At 33.4% G+C, this 22830-nt stretch overlaps 1 protein-coding gene across 2 annotated transcripts in view; it reads right to left on the bottom strand.

Moving 5' to 3' along the window:
- DPP10 (dipeptidyl peptidase like 10) overlaps window positions 1-22830 on the bottom strand; it is a 707501-nt gene that overhangs the window by 86226 nt on the left and 598445 nt on the right. For both annotated transcript variants that reach the window (XM_068544007.1, XM_068544008.1), the window contains 2 exons: window positions 21964-22061; window positions 10410-10533 (listed from right to left, as the gene is read on the bottom strand). In XM_068544007.1, the coding sequence (XP_068400108.1) occupies window positions 10410-10533; window positions 21964-22061 (222 nt within the window). The remainder of the gene's footprint in view (window positions 1-10409; window positions 10534-21963; window positions 22062-22830) is intronic.

Here is a 22830-nt window from a genome sequence, read left to right as displayed (position 1 = left end):
ACTATAGTACAATTTGAGTAGAACTGACATCTACAACATGAAGCCTTTCAATTCAGGAATGTGGCTTAGCTTCTTCTTTAGGTCTTCTTTAATGCCTTTCAGCAATGTTTTAGTTTTCAGTATTAGGATTTTGCCACTCTTTGTTAAATTTATTCCTATGTACCTAATGTTTTAAAGATTTTAATAGTATTTTTATTTTCCATCATAATATTACCAATCTTAGAAATATATTTTGTTGCTTCTTAAATCTTTATTTTGAAACAAGTGCAAACTTACAGAGAAGTTAAAAGATCAGTTCAAGAAACATCTGCATATCCTTTAGACATATTCCTCATGTATTTATATTGTGCTTCATTTGCTTTATTATTATATATCTCTCTCCGCTGCTTCTAAACTATTTGAGAGGCTGGTAGAAGTCTCTTTTTTCAAAATCAATTAAAAATTAGAAATTTACTTTTTTTCTAAGCAATTTGACAGCAATTCTGAAGTATTGTATCCATTTGCCCCTAAATAATTCAGTGAGCATTTCTTAAGAAAATTGTAGTATCCTATATATTTACATATTTTTTACAGTAAAATGATACAAATCAGGAAAGGGAAAAAACAATTGAAGTTGGTGCCTTGACTTATGAATTGTCATCTATTCTAGTATTTTTGGTAGATTTCTTACATTTTATTTATACAATAATATCATCTACAAATAAAGATAATTTTACTTCTTCCTTACCAATCATCATGATAGTTATTCTTTGAAAGTTACTCTGATTAGAGTCTCTAATAAGTTTGCTTAACAGAGTTAGAATGTGTATCCCTACCGTATTGTTGATCTTTAGGTGAACAATGATAATGTTTCACTATTGAGTATAATATTTATTGGTTACTTTGTGGGTATCCTTCATCACATTGGGGATGTTACTTTCTATTCATTTACGTTGAAAGTCATCATGAATGAATGTTGATTTTTGTCAGTTGCTTTTTCTTCATCTATTAAGATAATTGCTTATTTATTTTTCTATTTTTTTTCTGTTGAAACAGTGAATTACATTGATTTTCAATATAAACTAATCTTAAATTCCAGGGTAAAACCCCATTTAGTCAAGATGCACTATTCTCAATGTTGTCCAGAATGATATATTAATATGATAAAAAAATTTTTGAATGCAATGTTCATAACAAATATCAGTCTAAAATGGTCTCTCTTGTAACGTCCTTGTCTAGTTTTGGTAGCATGATAATGTTACCCTTATAAAAATAAGTTGAGAAGTTCTCTTCATTTTCCGCTTTCTAGAGAATGTAGGAATGGTAGAAACTATTCCATTATTCCCCAGTTTTATTGAGATATAATTGACATACAACACAGTATAAGGTGTACAACATAATGATGTGATACATGTATATATTATGAAATGATCACCACAATAAGTTTACTTAATAGCCATCATCTCATATAGCTAACGAGTTTTCTCCTTGTCATGAGAACTTTCAAGATTTACTCTTTCAGCCATTTTTAAATATATAATACAGTATTTAACTATAGTCATCATGTTGTACATTACTTCCCCAGAACTTATTACCTTTTAACTGAAATTGTACCTTTTAAACACCTTTACCCAATTCTCCCACCCCCACTCCTGACTCTAAAAAGCACAAATCTAATCTTTGTTTCTATAAGTTTGCTTTTTTATATTTCATGTATAAGTGAGATCATACAGTACTTGTCTTTTGCTGTCTGACTTATTTCACTTAGCATACATGCCCTCAGGTTCCATCTATGTTGTCACAAATGGCAAAATTTCCTTTTTAATGGCTGAATAGTATTACATTGCATATATATGACATATTTCATTTATCCATTCATCCACTGATGAATACTTAGGTTTTTTCCCATGTCTTGGTTATTATAAATAATGTTGCAATGACATTGGGGTTGCAAATATCTCTTCAAGATAGTGATTTTATTTCCTTCAGATATATACCCAGAAGTTGAATTGTTGAATCATATAGTAGTTCTGTTTTTAATTTTTTGAGTATCTGCCTTACTGTTTCCCATAGTGGATATACCATATACATTCCCACCACAAAACACAAGGATTCATTTTTCTCCACCTCCTCACCAACACTTGTTATTTTCTGTCTTTTTGATAACAGCCATTCCAACATGTATGAGGTGATATCTCATTATGGTTTTGATTTGCATTTCCCTAACGATTAGAGATGTTGGGCACTTTTCATATACCATTGGTTATTTGAATATCTTCTTTGAAAAATGTCTACCTTAGGTCATTTGCCCATTTTTTTAATTGGATTATTACTTTTTTGCTATTGAGGTATATGGGTTCTTTATATATTTTGGATATTAACCCCTTATCAGACATATGATTTGCAGCTATTTTCTCCCATTCTGTAGGTTGGTTTTTCATTTTGTTGACTGTTTTTTTGCTGTGCAGAGGCTTTTTAATTTGACATAGTTTACGTTTTATTTTGTTGCTTGTGCTTTAGATGTTATATCCAAAACTCAATCCAAGACCAAAATCAAGAATGTTTTCCCCTTTGTTTTCTTCAAGGATTTTTTATGGATTCATGTCTTTTATTTGTCTTTAATCCATTTAGGTTTAATTTCTGTGAATGGTATAAATAGGGGTCCAATTTCATTTTTCTGTATGTGGTTATATAGTTTTCCCAGTACCATTTCTTGAAGAGACTGTCCTTTTCCCATTGCATGTTCTTGGCTCCCTTATCAAATAGCAGTTGGATATATATGTGGCAGTTTATTCCTGGGCTCTCTATTATGATCCATGGGTCTATGTGTCTATTTTTATTCCAGTATTATACTGTTTTAATTAACATAGCTTTTTAGCATAGTTTGAAATCTGGGAGTATGATGCCTCCAGTTTTGATTTTCTTTCACATGATTGCTTTTGCTATTCAGGGTATTTTGTTGCTCCATACAAATTTTAGAATATTTTATTTATTTCTGTAAAAAAATGCCACTGCAATCTGATTTGTATTGCATTAAATCTACAGACGAACATGTTAACAACATTAATTTTTCCAATCCATGAACACAAGACATCTTTTCTTTTTTTTCTGTCTTTCTCAATTTTTTTTGTCAGTGTCCTATAGTTTTCAGTACAGATATCTTTCACCTCCTAAGATAAATCCATTCCTAAATATTTTATTGTTTTGGATTCTATTGTAAATGGGATCATTTTCTTTTATTCTTTTTCAGATAATTTGTTATTATATATAAACAGTACTGAATAATGTATGTTGATTTTGCATCCTGCAACTTTACTGAATTCATTGATTAGATCTAATGGTTTTTGGTGGAGTCTTCAGTATTTTCTATGTATAAAATCATATTGTCTGCAAATAGAGGCAATTTTACTTCTTCCTTTCTAATTCTGATGGATTTTATTTCTTTCTCTTATCTGAAAAACTTTCAGTACTATGTTGAATAAGAGTGGTGAGAGTGGGCATCCTTGTCTTGTTCCTGACCTTAGAGGAAAAGCTTTTAGCTTTTCACCATTGAGTATGAAGTTAGCTATGAGTTTGTCATATATCGACTTTATTGTGTTGCAGTATGTTCCCTTTATAGCCACTTTGTTGAGAGTTTTTTTCATAAATGGATGTTGAATTTTGTCAAATGCTTTTTTCTGCATCTATTGAGATGATTTTTATCTTTCATTCTATTAATGTGGTGTATCACATTTATTGACTTGCATACGTTGAATCACCTTTACATCTGAGGGATGAATCCCACTTGATCATCGTATATGATCCTTCTAATATGCTTCTGAATTCAGTTTGCTTGTATTTTGTTGAGAATTTTTACATTTATATTCACCAGTGATATGGGTCTTAATTTTCTTTTCTTGTAGCATCCTTGTCTGGCTGCAATATCAAGAGTAATGCTTGCCACATAAAATGAGTTTGAGAGTGTCCCCTCCTCTTTGACATTTGGGAAGTGTTTGGAAAGGATTGGTGTTAATTCTTTAAATACTTGGTAATTTTCACCAGTGAAGCCATCTGGTCCTGGGCTTTTCTTTGTTGGGAGGATTTTGATTACTGATTCAACCTCTTTAGTAGTAACTGGTCTGTTCAGATTTTCTATTTCTTCATGATTCATTCTTGGTAGGTTCGACGTTCTTAGGAATTTATCCATTTCTTCTCAGTTGTCCAATTAGTTGGCATATAATTGTTCATAGTTGTCTTCTAAGAAACTTTGTATTTCTGCAATATCTATGTCAGTTGCTATGTTCTCTCTTTCATTTATAATGTTTAAAAACTTTTAGTCCTGTCTCTTTTTTTCTTGGTCAATCTACTTAAGGTCTGCCAATTTTGTTTATATTTTCAAAGAACCAGCTCTTAGTTTTATGAATTGCTTCTATTGTTTTCCAACTCTCTGTTTCATTTGTTTCTCCTCTAATCTTTATTATTTCCTTCCTTCTGCTAATTTTGGGCTTAATTTGTTCTTCTATTTCTAGTTCCTTGAGACATAGAATTAGGTTGTTTTCTGACATCTTTCTATTTTCTTGATGTATATATTAATAGCTATATACTTTCCTCTTAGACCTTCTTCAAATAATTCCCATATCTTTTGGTATACTGTGTTTCCATTATTGTTTGTCTCAAGATACTTTTCTATTTCCCCTTTTATTTTTTATTTGATTCACTGGTTGTTCAAGAGTGTGTTGTTTACTTCCCATGAATTTCTGAATTCTCCAATTTTCCTCCTGTTATTGATTTCTAGTTTCATACCATTGCTATCAGAAAAAAAAACTTGGTATGATTTCAATCTTCAATTTGCTGAGACTTGATTTGTGGCCTAACATATAATCTATCCTACAAAGAGTTCCAGGTGAGCTTGAGAAGAATGTGTATTCTGCTGCTGTTGTATGGGAGTATTCTATACATGTCTATTAGCTCCATTTGCTCTACAGTGTTGTTAAAATCAACTATTTCCTTGATTCTCTCTCTGGATGATATACCCATTGCTGAGAGTGGGGTATTGAATTCTCCAACTATTATCGTATTGATGTCTATTTCTCTTTTTAGTTTTGTTAGTATTTACTTTGGGTAAATGGGTTCTTTATATATTTTGGATATTAACCCCTTATTTTTTGCCACCTTGATGACTCATGTGACCTCTTTTATTCCTTAAGTCATTAAAGGAATCCATCACTGAAGCCACTGGGTCCTGGAGTTTTTGTTGTGGGAAGATTTGTAATCATTAATTCAATTTCTCTAATTGGTATAGAACTATTCCAGTGTTTTTACTCTTCATACACTACTTTTGGTCATTTTTACCTCTCAAATAATTTTTTTTCATATCATATACTTGAGAATTTATTGGCATACAACTCCTTTATTACCATTTAAATATTTATAGACTCTATAGTGATGTCCCCTCTCATTCTTATTTTGGTTGAGGTATAGGTGATTTACAATATTATATTATTTTCAAGTGTACAACATAGTGATTCAAAATCTTTATAGATTATACTCCATTTAAACTTATTATAAAATATTGACTATATTCCCTGTGCTGTAAAATATATCCTTATAGCTTATTTATTTTATATATAGTAGTTTGTACCTCTTAATCCCCTATCCTCACTGGTAACCACTAGTTTGTTCTCCATATCTGTGAGTCTGTTTCTGTTTTGTTATATTCATTCATTTTATGTTTTAGAGTCCACATATAAGTGATAATATACAGTATTTGCCTTTTTCTGTCTGTCTTTACTAAGCATAACACGTGCTGGGTCGATCCATATTATTGCAAATAGCAAAATTTCATTCTTTTTTATGGCTGATCAATATTCCATTTTATATATGTGTGTGTGTGTGTGTGTGTATACCACTTCTTCTTTATCCATTCATTTGTTGATGGACACTTAGGTTGCTTTCATATGTTGGCTATTGTAAATAATGCCACAATGAATATTGTAATGCATGTATCTTTTCAAATTAGTGTTTTTGGGGTATTTTTTTGGATGTATGCCCAGAAGTAGAATTGCTGAATCATAAGGTAGTTCTATTTTTAGTTTTTTGAGGAACCTCCATACTGTTTTCCAAGTGGCTGCAACAATTTACATTTTTACCTACAGTGTACAGGGTTGGCTTTTCTCCACATTCTCCTGAACACTTGTTATTTGTTATCTTTTTGATAATAGCCATTCTGACAGGTGTGAGGTGATGTCTCATTGTGGTTTTGATTTGCATTTCTCTGATGATTAGCGATGTTGAGCACCTTTTCATGTGCCTGTTTGCCATCTGAAGGTCTTCTTTGGGAAAATATCTATTCAGGTCTTCTGCCCATTTTTTAATTGGGCTTTCTTTTTATTGAGTTGTATGAGCTCTTTATATATTTTGTATATTAATCCCTTATGGGTCATATCATTTGCAAATATTTTCTCCCATTTAGTAGATTATCCTGTGCTTAGCAGAGTGGAGCAGTGGAAGCGTGCTGTTGTCCATTTAGTAGATTTTTTCATTTTGTCAATAGTTTCCTTTGTTGTGCAAAAGCTTTTAAGTTTGATTAGCTCTCATTTTTAATTTTTGGTTTTATTTCTTTTGCCTTAGGAGACAGATTCAAAAAAAGTATTGCTACAATTTATGTCAAAGAGTGTTCTGCCTATGTTTCCTTCTAGGAGTTTTATGGTTTCAGGTCTTGCATTTAGGTCTTTAATCCATCTTGAATTTATTTTTGTATTGGGCTGGCCAAAAAGTTTATTTAGGTTTTTCCATAACATCTTAGGGAAAAACCGAAAGGAAATTTTTGGCCAACCCCAATATATGGTGTGAGGAAATGTTCTAATCTCATTTTTTTATATGTAGCTGCCCAGTTTTCCCAGCACCACTTATTGATAAGACCGTCTTTTCTCCATTGTATATTCTTGCCTTCTTTGTCATTGATTAATTTACAATAAGTGTGTGTGTTTATTTCCAGGATATCTATTGTGTTCCATTGATCTACGTCTGTTTTTGTGCCTATATTGTACTTGTTTGATTATTGTAGTTTTGTAGTACAGTCTGAAGGCAGGGAGTGTGGTCCCTCCAGCTCTGTTCTTTCTCAAAATTATTTTGGCTATTCAGAGTCTTTTGCGTTTCCACACAAATTTTAAAATTATTTGTTCTAGTTCTGTAAAAAATGCCATCAGTATATTGATAGGGACCCTTTCATTCTTGAAATTGGTAGTTTGTGGGGTGTTTTTTCTTCATCAGTACAAATAAGGATTTATCAATTTTATTCATCTTTTAAAATAATTTTTGCTTTCACCGATTTTCTCTATAGATTGTCTTGTGTTTTATTAATTTGTGCTTTTCTTTTTATATTTCAATCCTTCTAATTACTTTGAGCTAATTTTGTACTTCTTTCTCTAGCTTCATAACTTGGAGATTTACCATTGATTCAATACCTTTTTCCTTTTCTAATATATGCATTTAAAGATATAAACTTCATTTTAAACATCATTTTGCTTCACCCATGTATTTGGACCTGCTATGTTTTCATTATGTTTGAATTTAAAATTGTTTTTAATTTCTTTTGTGATTTGTCCTTTAACTTATGAATTATTTAGGAGTATGTTTTTTTAATTTTCCAAATATTTGTCGATTTCCCAAATATCTTTTAGTTACTAATTTCTAATTTAATTCTCTTGTGGTCAAACAATATACTCTGCTTGATTTCACTTTTCGCACTTTGAGATTTTTGAGTATTCCCCTTGCACTTGAAAAGATTGTTTATTATATAGTTGTTGAGTGAAATTTTTCCTAAATATCAATTTGTTTAAGTTGTTGATAGTACTGTCCAGATCTTTTGTTATCATTACAGATTTTTGATTACTTATTTCATCAAATACATTGAAAATAATATTTAAGTCTCAGTATATTTCTATTTCTTCTTTAGTTTTGTCAGCTTTTGCTTAAATATTTAGAAACTTTATTATTAGAAGCGTAGGTACTTAGAATTGTTATATGTTCCTAATCAATTCACACTGTATCATTATGAAATTATTCTATTAATATCTCTATTGTATACTACTTTAATTTCCTTAATTACCTTTTTGAAAACTTAAGTACTAGAAATTATTTAATTTTATTCACATATTTACCTTATTTGGCACCTTCATTTCCTTCCTTTTGATCTGAGTTTTTATCTGATGTCATTTATTTTAGCCTGAATAACTTCATTTCCTGTTACTTATGCAGATCTACTTTTGATGAATTATCTCAGTTCCAATTTATCTGAAAATATCTTCCTTGTTCTTCATTTTTTAAAGATATTTTCATAGGATGTAGTCCTTTAATAATGACTTCCTTCCATTGCTTTCTGGTTTGCATTGTTTCTGGTGAGACACAGGCCATAATTCTCATCATTATATTTCCCAATATGTAACGTGTTTTTCTCTCAGGCTACTTTAAATTTCCCCTCTTAATCTTTTGTTTGCATTAATTTATGTACTATGTGGTGACGTACTTTTTTCTTTGTCTTTATTCTGTTTGAGATTTGCTAACTTCTTGGATATATGGATTAATGGTTTTTCATCAAATTTGATTATTTAAATCATTGTAACATTTTTACATTTTACATTCTTACATTTTTTTCTGCCCTGGTATCTCAAATTTTGCCTTCTGTATATAAAATTTTACATATATACCAGTTTATATTGTTCTACAGGTAGTTAAGGCTTTGCTCTTTTTTTTTTTTCCCCCAGCCTTTTTCCCCTCAAGATTTCTGTTTGAATTATTTATATTTCCTTGACTACAACAGTGTCCAATTTGTTGTTAAGCTCATCCAGGCAATTTTTCATTTCAGACACTGTATTTTTCAGTTTCTGAAATATCATTGTTCTGTTTTTATAGTTTATATTTAGCTACTGAAACTTCTCATGTGTTTACTAATTATGGCAATCCTTTAATTTGTTAAATAACAAAAATAGCTAAAAGTTTTTGTTTTTGTTTTTTTCAGTCTGTTTGTTAATTCCAGTATCTATATCCTTTGTAAGTCTGCTTCTTATTTTGGGGGAGGTGGGTGAGTTATATTTTCTATGTCTCTACATATGTAGCATGTTTTAATTGTGTGATTGATATTGTGAATGCCACATTTTTGAGAATTAATTTTTAATTATTTTAAAGAGTAAACTTTGTTCTGGCAGGCAGCTAGTTTACAGGCAGATGAACTCAATTCTTTCAAGGTTTGATTTAAAGATTTATTAGAAGGAGTCTAGAATAGTTCTATTCCTAATACATTTTCTTTCTGGGCTCTGAGTTGAATGCTTAGGGTTTTCAGTGAGAGATCTCTATTTTTGCTGTTCATTACTCCAAAGTCTCCAAGTATTGTGCAACTTGCAGATTCTCTATTTGCTTCCCTCTCTGAGGCAGGCCCTTTACCTGCACAGCTAAGCACTGAGATAAAGACTTAAGAGACCTTTACATATACTGCTGAAGTTCTTTTATATATAGCTCCTATCCTGTGGTACTTGTCCTGCAAAATTCAGCCACCACAATAGCCTCAAACTCTGATTCTCCCTGCCTTTTTGGATTAGTGATACACTTGTGCTTTTCTTGGATGCCATCTCCTTGCACTGTGGCCTCAAATGTGTCACCAGTAGGAAGCCATAGCTTCATTTGACCATTTGTGTTTTGACTGCCTTATTGGTCCAATGTCTGAATATAGTTGTTTAATATATTTTGTAAAGTGTTATAGTTGATTACTATAGAGATGCAAGGCTGGTAACATTTACTCCATCTTGTCCAGAAGCGTAAGTTTGAAAATTCTGTTGTTAAATAATTGAGAACCCTTTACCAAGTACCAAATATGTAATATAACAATTTAAACCTATTAAAGTATTCCTTTTACTAAGAACCTTAAAATTACACATATAGAATCTATTGCAGAGTTTATAAAATATGATTATAGAAATTGAAATACAACCTACTTTCAAAACATAGTTGCTGAAGAATCATTTTTTTTTTATTACTGTTTTTAGATAATTTAAAGACAGAGACACTTATTTTAGAAGACTAATCTGAACTACAGAAAAAAAGATGAATTTTTGGAATTGTTTAAAGATGACAGGAAAGAAATATCACATATTCTCAAGTTAATCACTGTCAAAAAGTAGAGAGAAAGCCTACATTTGAGAATGAAACTAACATGGCTTGGACTACCCTTTATACTATATAAGAATTCACTGTTTTAAAGCTTAATTTGTTCTCTTCTGTTTATCATCTATATTTCTTACTTCAAAGTATGGAAGATTTATGAATTAAAGTACACACTCCTAATAGCTTTGGAAGTTAAATATTGAAGTATTTGCACAAAGAATTGTTTAATTTTCCTTTGAAAGGTAGCATAAACTATTATATTTTAAGCATAAAGGAAAGTAAATTATACTCACTCTACTACAAGCACCAGTAGTGGTCTCACAGACTGTGAGGATGGAGATGTTCTGAGGTCGATTTAACCATCTGACCACCGTCTTGGTATTGCTTACCCATTTAACCATAGTGATATAGTATTCTCTAGTTCAGAAACAAAATTAAAATTTACATTTAGAGCCAGAGAACGTGTACAGCACCAAAAATATACACTTGTTATTTTACATGCAGAATAAATGAAACACTATAAGGATGTTACATCATGTTAATCTCCATTTATATATATATACACATCTGCTTCTTCAAATATTGACATATATAAATACAAATATATGTGTGCGCGTATGTATGTAAACACATGCACATATACATATATACATAAATATACAGAAAATCTGAGAATAAATTTGAAAGTGAATGATTTCACAGAAGGAAAATTTTTGGAAAAAATAAAAATAATCAAGATACTAGATATTTATAAATAATTTGCTATTTTCTATCGATCAGTACAGTGCTAACGTATGTGCAAAATAAGAAAAAAATTTCTAAGCTATATTCTATTTTACTTTTTCAAAAATTCATTCAATAATCAATTAAAAGGCAAATCTTATTATTGATTTAATAGTTATTTCTTATGTATGACTTCCATGTTATCTCATCTTATCCACAGGACTTGAGCCACAGAGCCATGAATGGTCTGCTTTGGTCTTTTTCCATTATGGGACAATGGAAATATAATCTTATTCATAATATTTTTTACAATATTACTTTTTTAATCTTATTTATTTGAAAAAGTTTAAAACAAAGAAGGAATCAAATTGAAGAATATGAAGGGTTACTGAATTTTTGGTAAAGTGAGGATGCTAATTAGTGGAGACTATAATGTCCTCACGATAGTTGTAGATTGGGAAAGCTTATATTTTTCCTTTATAGAGTCTATGTCTGGAAATTTACATAATATATCACAAAACCCCCCAACCCACACATAATAAAATGCAATCATTAATACTGATTCAATTTATGATAAAAAGAAAAAAAAAATTCCAACAAAATTGCCCAGTTTCAAAATAGATGAGATGATTTAGAAATGGTTTGAAAAATGCCATCCACGAATATTGTCTTAAAATGAATGCATCAGGTTTTTAAGTGACTTTGAAAAAAATCACCTATGAAAGTAAAACCTTGAAATACAAATCACCTCTCCTTAGACACACTGAGTTAGACATTCAGCTACCTGAATCTCACATTTCTAACATTATTGAGTAGTTAGTGCTTCCTCTCGAAAACCGGTTAGCCCATCAAAGTAAAGATGTCAGAAGGACAAGCATAACTTGTCATACAGTGAAACCTGCCATATCTTCTACAATAATCTCTTCAAGCTATCCAGCACCTTTTACAACTAGCTGAGTCCCACTTGAAAACTGCCTAGAAACTCAGTGAAATCATAAAATAAAGTTACAAGGCAACTTTGAATCAAATATGCTACTGGTTTAGGATTAATCTTTGGCCAAATCAGTGGGCCTTGTGATTCTTTAAAGATCTATGTCTTGTTCACTTTCACTGCGCTTTGTTTAAACTGACATATTTTGCATGCGTTACCACATTGGGCAGTGTGAATATTAAAAATGGAAAAATATAGGCATTAACTTCTAAGAAATTTACCTAGAAGGTTTAGCATGGAGAAAAATGATAGTGGATACTATAATCAATCAGGAAAAAAGTGCTGAATTGTGATAATATATATTTCTGAGTAACTGGCATAAATGTTGTGCAAAATTGAAGTAAAAAATAATTTGATTGTTGTAAACAACTGACCAAAGACTGCAAAATCAAGGCGGTAATATTTATTGAAAAATCTGGAGAGAACTGCCTATAAAAGAATTTCAAACCTGATCAGAAATTTGTCTCATTTAGCTAAAGTGACTAATATTATATTTTGTGCCAAATGAGAAGAATATGAATGGTTTTTAAAATATATAACAAGAGGAACAACAAACAAAATTTAAATATTCATTTTGAGTGTTTTCCTTTCAAAGTAGCCCTCAGGTGAAATGTTTTAAGAACATCTTTGTAATGTCTTCCCAGACATTGACACATTATATTAACTACATAAGATGAAAAATCTTGATTTAAAAGAAAATTCATACTTAAAAAACATTAAAATTCAACTGGTGCAAATCTAGCGAATAAATGGTTTTTAAAGAGAACACTAAGTTAGGTATAAAATTAAGTTAAAAACTATTTACAGTCAAGACACATAATAATCAAACTATCAAAAATTAAAGACAAAATATTAAAAGAAGCAAGGGAAAAGCAACAAAAAACATACAAGGGAATCACCAAAAGGTTAACAGCTGATCTTTCAGCAGAAACTCTGCAAGCCAGAAGGGAGTGGCAGGAAATATTTAAAGTGATGGAAGGGAAAGACCTACAACCAAGATTACTCTACCCAGCAAAGATCTCATTCAAATTTGATGGAGAAATTAAAACCTTTAGAGACAAGCAAAAGCTAAGAGAATTCAGCTCCACCAAACCAGCTATACAACAAATGCTAAAGGAACTCCTCTAAGTGGGAAACACAAGAGAAGAAAGGGACCTACAAAAACAAAACCAAAACAATTATGAAAATGGTAATAGGAGCATACATATTGATAATTACCTTAAACGTGAATGGATTAAATGCCCCAACCAAAAGACACAGGCTTGCTGAATGGATACAAAAACAAGACCCATCTATATGCTGTCTATAAGAGACCCACTTCAGACCTAGGGACACATACAGACTGAAAGTGAGGGGATGGAAAAAGATATTCCATGCAAATGGAAATCAAAAGAAAGCTGGGGTAGCAATACTCATATCAGATAAGATAGACTTTAAAATAAAGAATGTTACAAGAGACAAGGAAGGATACTACATAACGATCAAGGGATCAATCCAAGAAGACGATATAACAATTATAAATATATATGCACCCAACATAGGAGCACCTCAATACATAAGGCAACTGCTAACAGCTCTAAAAGAAGAAATCAACAGTAACACAATAATAGTTGGGGACGTTAACACCTCACTTACACCAATGGACAGATCATCCAGACAGAAAATTAATAAGGAAACACAAGCTTTAAATGACACCATAGACCAGATAGATTTAATTGATATTTATAGGACATTCCATCCAAAAACTGCAGATTACACCTTCTTCTCAAGTGTGCATGGAACATTCTCCAGGATAGATCACATCTTGGATCACAAATGAAGCCTCAGTAAATTTAAGAAAATAGAAATCATATCAAGCATCTTTTCTAACCACAACGTCATGAGATTAGAAATCAATTACAGGGAAAAAACGTAAAAAACACAAACATATGGAGGCTAAACACTACGTTACTAAATAACCAAGAGATCACTGAAGAAATCAAAGAGGAAATCAAAAAATACCTAGAGACAAATGACAAAGAAAACATGATGATCCAAAACCTATGGGATGCAGCAAAAGCAGTTCTAATAGGGAAGTGTATAGCAATGCAATCCTACCTCAAGAAACAAGAAAAATCTCAAATAAACAATCTAACGTTACACCTAAAGGAACTAGAGAAAGAAGAACAAACAAAACCCAAAGTTAGCAGAAGGAAGGAAATCATAGAGATCAGAGCAGAAATAAATGAAATAGAAACAAAGAAAACAATAGCAAAGATCAATAAAACTAAAAGCTGGTTCTTTGAGAAGATAAACAAAACTGATAAACCATTAGCCAGACTCATCAAGAAAAAGAGGGAGAGGACTCAAATCAGTAAAATTAGAAATGAAACAGGAGAAGTTACAACACACACCGCAGAAATGCAAAGCATCCTAAGAGACTACTACAAGCAACTCTATGCCAATAAAATGGACAACCTGGAAGAAATGGACAAATTCTTAGAAAGGTATAACCTTCCAAGACTGAACCAGGAAGAAATAGAAAATTTGAACAGACCAATCACAAGTAATGAAATTGAAACTGTGATTAAAAATCTTCCCACAAACAAAGCCCAGGACCAGATGGCTTCACAGGTGAATTCTATCAAACATTTAGAGAAGAGCTAACACCTATCCTTCTCAAACTCTTCCAAAAAATTGCAGAGGGAGGAACACTCCCCAACTCATTCTATGAGGCCACCATCACCCTGATACCAAAACCAGACAACGATACTACAAAAAGAGACAATTACAGACCAATATCACTGATGAATATAGATGCAAAAATCCTCAACAAAATACTAGCAAACAGAATCCAACAACACATTAAAAGGATCATACACCATGATCAAGTGGGATGTATCCCAGGGATGCAAGGATTCTCCAATATATGCAAATCAATCAATGTGATACACCATATTAAGGAATTGAAGAATAAAAACCATATGATCACCTCAATAGTTGCAGAAAAAGCTTCTGACAAAATTCAACACCGATTTATGATAAAAACTCTTCAGAAAGTGGTCTTAGAGGGAACCTACCTCAACTTAATAAAGGCCATATACGACAAACGCACAGCAAACATCATTCTCAATGGTGAAAAACTGAAAGCACTTCCGCTAAGATCAGGAACAAGATAAGGATGTCCACTCTCACCACTATTATTAAACAGCTTTGGAAGTACTAGCCACGGCAATCAGAGAAGAAAAAGAAATAAAAGGAGTACAAATTGGAAAAGAAGAAGTAAAACTGTCACTGTTTGCAGATGACATGATACTATACATGGAGAATCCTATAGATGCCACCAGAAAACTACTAGAGTTAATCAGTGAATTTGTTAAAGTTGCTGGATACAAAATTAATGCCCAGAAATCTCTTGCATTCCTATACACTAATGATGAAAAATCTGAAAGAGAAATTAAGGAAACACTCCCATTTACCACTGCAACAAAAAGAATAAAATACCTAGGAATAAACCTACCTAGGGAGACAAAAGACTTGTAGGCAGAAAACTATAAGACACTGATGAAAGAAATTAAAGATGATACCAACAGATGGAGAGATATACCATGTTCTTGGATTGGGAGAATCAATATTGTGGAAATGACTATACTACCCAAAGCAATCTACAGTTTCAATGCAATCCCTATCAAATTACCGATGGCATTTTTGACAGAACTAGAACAGAAAATCTTAAAATTTGTATGGAGACACAAAAGACCCCGAATAGCCAAAGCAGTCTTGAGGGAAAAAAACGGAGCTGGAGGAATCAGACTCCCTGACTTCAGACTGTACTACAAAGCTACAGTAATCAAGACAATATGGTACTGGCACAAAAACAGAAATATAGATCAATGCAACAAGATAGAAAGCCCAGAGATAAACCCACGCACCTATGGTCAACTAATCTATGATAAAGGAGGTAAGGATATACAATGGAGAAAAGACAGTCTCTTCAATAAGTGGGGCTGGGAAAACTGGACAGCTACATGTAAAAGAATGAAATTAGAACACTCCCTAACACCATAAACAAAAATAAATTCGAAATGGATTAGAGACCTAAATGTAAGACCGGACACTATAAAACTCTTAGAGGAAAACATAGGAAGAACACTCTTTGACATAAATCACAGCAAGATCTTTTTTGATCCACCTCCTAGAGTAATGGAAATAAAAACAAAAATAAACAAATGGGACCTAATGAAACTTAAAAGCTTTTGCACAGCAAAGGAAACCATAAACAAGACGAAAAGACAACCCTCAGAATGGGAGAAAATATTTGCAAACATATCAATGGACAAAGGATTAATCTCCAAAATATATATAAACAGCTCATGCAGCTCAATATTAAAAAAAACAAACAACCCAATCCAAAAATGGGCAGAAGACCTAAATAGACATTTCTCCAAAGAAGACATACAGATGGCCAAGAAGCACATGAAAAGCTGCTCAACGTCACTAATTATTAGAGAAATGCAAATCAAAAGCACACTGAGGTATCACCTCACACCAGTTAGAATGGGCATCATCAGAAAAGTCTACAAACAACAAATGCTGGAGAGGGTGTGGAGAACAGGGAACACTCTTGCACTGTTGGTGGGAATGTAGATTGATACAGCCACTATGGAGAACAGTATGGAGGGTCCTTAAAAAACTAAAAATAGAATTACCATACGACCCAGCAATCCCAGTACTGGGCATATACCCAGAGAAAAACGTAATTCAAAAAGACACATGCACCCCAATATTCATTGCAGCACTACTTACAATAGCCAGGTCATGGAAGCAACCTAAATGCCCATCGACAGACGAATGGATAAAGAAGAAGTGGTACATATATACAATGGAATATTACTCAGCCATAAAAAGGAATGAAATTGGGTCATTTGTAGAGACGTGGATGTATCTAGAGACTGTCATACAAAGTGAAGTAAGTCAGAAAGAGAAAAACAAATATCGTTTATTAACACATATATGTGGAACCTAGAAAAATGGTACAGATGAATCGGTTCGCAGGGCAGAAAGTGAGACACAGATGTAGAGAACAAACGTATGGACACCAAGGGGGGAAAGCAGCAGGGGGGTGGGGGTGGTGGTGTGATGAATTGGGCGATTGGGATAGACATGTATACAATGATGTGTATAAAATGGATGACTAATAAGAACCTGCTGTATAAAAAAATAAATAAAATAAAGTTCAAAATTTCAAAAAAAAAAGAAAAACAAACAAAAATTATTTATAGTCATACCACTTACATTTCCCTTTGATTAAATAATATGATTTTGTGTGTTTGTACATAAAGTATCTTATGTTCATAAGCAAAATTTAGTCTTATGTGAGATATCTTAGTACATATATTCATAAGGATGAGAGATCTCCCCAAAATAGAACTTGTAAAGTCCACTGGGGTAATTTCCAACCATTGAGGTTTCCATAATAAAGTGTTGGAAATATCCAAAATGAAAGATAAGTAGAACTTGGCACGTAAGAAGGGAGAAAAGATATTTACTAACTAAATTACATCCTGTATTCTTTCTTTGTTCCAAGGTCCTAGGTGCACATCTCCTTATGATTTATAAAGACTTGTTCAGTTTGCTTATAAGTATTCAGGGTTCCTCTGAATGAGGAAATAAGGAAGTGCCCTTACCTGAAAATGCCACACTCCTTGGCCTGCCTGCTGCAGATGTGGCTCTCCTCCTGGAACTCCATCTCATGAACACATTAGATCTGGTGTCCCATGACCAGTGGCCAGCGAAAGTGTCCCTTCCTTATAACTGGCTTTCCTGCTTGTTCCTAGTTTCCATGGCTCTGGATTACCCAGGAAGTCCTCGAGGATCTGGTCCTCTGGAGCCACAGAGACAGAGACAAGCGGGTTCGAGGGACTGCACTCAAGTCAAGAAAGACTTTCTATTAGCTGGGTGGTCTGGCACAAGAGATCTAATTGTTCACAAGGGTATGTGGAATGGAGGCAACAGCATCTCCAGCAGACAGGTAGATTAGCAGTCACACCTGTGTTTTCACTGGCTTCCTGTCCAATCACTGCTCTTTGTTCACAACAGTCTTTGTGCACATATGGTTACTCTGAGCTCACTCTCTTCCAGATAACCCAAGATCTCTGCCCACAAGTGTATTGTGATGACATTCATGACCAACTCATAGCTCGTGTCCTCCAAAGACCTCTGTTAATATCCATGCTTTACATGTAAGAAGGGTCACTTCCATCAACACAAATAAATTTATTAATTAGATTTTATTGGAAGGTATAGACATTCACTGGCAGAATAAGAGACGCAGACTAGACATACTTCAATTAAATAGGAAGAAAAACCATGGCAGTTCAAGCCCAGAATGACAGGGGCAATATGACAGTATCATATCAATGAAACAGGATGAGAACAATGTGTCACAAAGGGTGGATGACTAAAGAAAGATTTCTGGTAGGTAAAATGTCAAAGGCAGAGAGTGAGGAGAACCTAAAGACAAACCACTGTCTTTATTCTTCAGCCTGGAGATGAATGAACACAGGAGATAACCACTTCTCCAAAACAATGTGACAAGTCCCTAAATCTGCATGATTCATTATTATAAAAATATTTCCTCTAAAAGTTAACTATGTATTTTTAAGTTCATACTTAAATTCTCCAATAAAGGTACATAGGTTTGCAATACCTATGGGAATACTGTCACTAATAAATATGGGAAAATTGCTGTTAATACTGGTACCAACAAACTATTAATTTGTATATTTATATAGCTAACATTTTCAAAAAAGAAAAAGAATCTGTGTTAGCTCAGAATGATTTAAGAATACTGTGGTAAATAAAATTAGGAAGACAGATAAAGGAAAATAAGTTACAGGGGATACCCAGGTGTCACCAAGGGTAAACTCCATGTCCAAAATACACTGATGCAAACAGTTGAAACATGATTCGTTACACAATCTACAATGCACCTGAGAAAAATATCGCAGGTTTTCAGGAAAAGTACAAGTATTGCTTAGGTAAACCATAGATGCGTGTGCATGTGTGGAGAAAGACAGAGAGACAGAGAGATTGAAAGACACACACCACACACACACAAAGGCAGAGAGAAAGAGACAGGGACAGAAACAGAACTAGAAACAGAGACAGAACACTTTTCACATGGCTTCAGAGAAATTATTGTGTGTTCTTCTGGACATCTCCAACACATCCCTAAAGTAATAAGAATGATAAATTTTCAGGCAAATATTATCCTTAAATCATGTCTGTTGAATATTCCCCATTTGCCAGATCTATTCTCGAATTTGCCCCTTACCACTCACCCCCACGGTCTCCAGAGGCTGGCCTCTACAACGAGGCTCCCTAGCCCACGAGAGACTTCTGGAGGAACTCAAAGCTTTAGAGGAGACAGTTCAGAGTGTTTATTGCCAGGACCCACTCCCTATTAGGGCCCGGTTTGGCAATGACTTAATTGTTCTACCTGTGGACAGGTCCTGTTGGTCCATTCTGTTCTTCAGTTACAAGCCTCTTCAGGTTTCCTAAGTGAGCCTGCCCTTGCTCCTTCAGTCCTGGGGCAGTAAAAGCTTTCTGCTATCGCAGACTCTGTGTTGCTTTCCCATCCCTTGTGAGTTTCCTTTTAATCCCATGCATATCTTTGTTAGTAGTCCTTTAATTAACTGCACTTCAATTACCCCTCTTGAGTGTTTTTAATTTCCAGGACCCTGACCAATAAATTATGGAAAATGTTATGCTCTTGTAGATCTCAAATGTCTATCTAACTAGGGAGGGCACAATAGTTTTCTAGCAAATTTCCATATGGCTAAAGTACTAAGTGTTAAATATTATAGATATTGATAATCCTAAAACAAAATCAAGGAAAAGTATGAGTTTAGTTTCCATTTGATCTGCAGATAAATGCAGCACTGTTTGATTTGCACCATGGATAGCTCTATTTTGTTCACGTTTGTGTGTTTGTAGGCCCAACAAGGTAATACCGGTGCTCAGAGAGGTTAAATGCAGATGATAGGAAATTGGACTAAAGCTTTCACCAGGAACAAATGAGCAAGGAAACATAAAAACTGAATATTCCTGGGGAATATTGAAGAAAACATTCTGAAGTAAATTTTGGTCTTGAGTTTTCCAACAAAAAGAGTAAATCATACACTTTGGTGCACCAAAAGCGCCAGAAGTGCCAATTGTGGTTTCACATGCCACAACCGGCACTTACGTAACTACGAGGCAGAAAAAGGAAACATGCTACATACATTGTGCAGATAAGGTATTACATGACTCTCCCAAATGTAGACCAAGTTCATTGCTAAACCAGCATACCTGAATTACAGTTAAGAACTTTTTCTTCACAGGATTCTTCCTCATTCTTAGAGGGATCTAGTATACCATTCTATGTACTGGATTTCCAACATCTAAAGATATGTGATATCTTTTCGCAATGGGTGACTAATTTGATCACATTGTACCTCAAATATTAAACAGATATATGCTTAACTAATACTCTGATAACGACAATTGATTCTGTCTTTATGAATCGTTGTATTTGATGACACTGCTATGTCCTACCTGGTGAACTCATTAGAAAGACTCTTAGGTAACAGCATCAAGGTCAGGAATCACTACCTTCTATTAGAAAGAAACCTGGATATTATAAAATTGACTTCCATTTCAAAGATTTAAAAACCTGATAAAAATGAGAAATCATTATTTTAAGATTAGGGTATTCAGGCTTAGAGAGAGGTATAGTGACTTATCCAAGGTCACACAATAAAGTGGTAATAGAGATGTGACTCAAACACTCCAGGTTAGTGCTCTTTATTGTTAATTCAGAGCACTGAACAAACCGGAGAAAAAGATAAGCCTTAAGGATCACATAAAATATTAATAATTTTCATAATTGCTTCATTTGTGTCCAAATGTTTCATGACTGGTAAACCAAGCTCAGAAGCAGAAGTTTCAACTGATTTAGTCAACTGTACTGTATTCTATATGTCAATTTTAATGACCCTGTAAGATCTTTCATCACAACCTAGATGAAATGCTCTATAACTTGAAACAGGCTTTACTTCACTTTCTACCTCTGCTACCAACTAATCTTAAGCATACTTTTTCTTTGGGCCCCATCTTTTCCATCAATAATAGGAACAGTTTATATTAGATCATTAATGGGGGCCTTTCCAGTGTAAGCATTCCATATATTTTTAATAACTTTTCAAGTAGGAAAAATTTCTACATGCTAAAGGTTGCACACTATCTGTGAAAAATCCCAAATATGATGAAATTTTCCCAAATATGTCAATGGAACACTGAATGGAATTTCTACTTGAATCAGTCACCCTGTGATTACTTTTGATGTCATCAAAACAAACTCTAAGCTTAGCCTTATACCATTCCATATAGTATAAAACTATTTTCCTAAATCAGCTGCCTATTCCATCTCCAGGACTGCTGTAAATTTTCACAGGATTAAAATATTTGAAAGAATCACCTTTGAAGTCTGAGACCACTCTGGATTTCACAATCCACATGGTCATTTGATTAGTTGTTCAAATATTGGAAATTTTGCTAATATTAAAATTATGTTTCTGACCCATAAAATGTGTTTCTTTTCTCCCCACTCAGACTTAAATAAGCAGGATTCTTATGCAGGATATTTCAAAACAAAATCTCATTCAATTTCTCTGCGTGGAAAACAAAGCTAGGGAATCATTGATTGGCAAGTTACAGGGTAAAAGTTGGAAAATTACACACATTTTAGGAAGATTATACTCTTTGAAAGAGGACCATTTAAAAACATTGAGTGACTATTTTCAGGAAGAAAATTCAGTGGAAAATTATCCTTTGTCCCCATCTCTCTGTCACATCTCCTGCCAAAGAGCTAATTCTTGGTATTAGTATATTTAGTCATTTTGTGGTGCTGGTAATGACCTCAAAACTCTAAATGCTTCCTGGGAACAACAAGAGATCCAGAATGAGTTCATTCCTGCACTAATGGACACAACCTCAGTTTTATTTTCAAGTGAATTTGTTGAGCTGATCATATCTCTCTCTAAATTGCAACAAAATGATAATTGGAGTTGAAAGATCTATCTTCCGGTAAAAGTGAAATGGAAATTACATACCTAGATTTAAAGTTATCAGGTGGCATGAGTTCCAAAGTATGAGTTGGTCCATATAGGTTTACAACATATAATTTGATTGTTGGGTTCACTTGACCTGCCTTTGAGAAAATGAAAGTTGCAATGCAAATACATTATTAGAATATATTGAGAAAGAAAGAAAATGCATTTTTTAATAGATCTTTATTGGAGAATAATTGCTTCACAATACTGTGTTAGTTTCTGTTGTACAACAAAGTGAATCAGCCATATGCATACATATATCCCCCGTCCCCTCCCTCTTGCACCCCCTCCTATCCCACCCCTCTAGGTCATGGCAAAGCACCGAGCTAATCTCACTGTGCTATGCTGCTGCTTCCCACTAGCTATCTATTTTACCTTTGGTAGTGTATATATGTCCATGCCACTCTCACTTTGTCCCAGCTTCCCTCCCCCACCCCCGACACCGTGTCCTCAAGTCCATTCTCTGTCTACGTCTTTATTCCTGCCCTGCCACTGGTTCATCAGTACCAATTTTTTTTTTTTTTTACATTCTATATATATGAGTAAGTCAGAAAGAGAAAAGAAAATGCATTTTGATTCTTTTACAATTTTGTGTTAGAATGGGGAAAAAAGTTTAATTTCTCTGAAGTAGAAATGATTTTAAATTCAACAACTTGATTGCTTTCAATTGTTTTTGTAGATTGCTGCTTCTCTAGCATTTTAGTCAGACAATTAAAGGTGACAGAAAATCATGATGACTTTACTCATTAGGCAATGCTGTGTGTTCTTCCCCTAGAATGACACCAGAAGGGCTGGCTTTACAAAACAACTAGTAGATAAAGCAGCTGCTCACACTATAGGATACGAAAAGCAAAGGAAAGAAAGCTT

The sequence above is a fragment of the Eschrichtius robustus genome, chromosome 5, assembly GCF_028021215.1.
Source record: "Eschrichtius robustus isolate mEscRob2 chromosome 5, mEscRob2.pri, whole genome shotgun sequence".
Lineage (NCBI taxonomy): Eukaryota > Metazoa > Chordata > Mammalia > Artiodactyla > Eschrichtiidae > Eschrichtius > Eschrichtius robustus.
The sequence above is the reverse complement of the archived record's forward strand: the minus strand, read 5'-3'. Positions and strand labels throughout refer to the sequence as shown.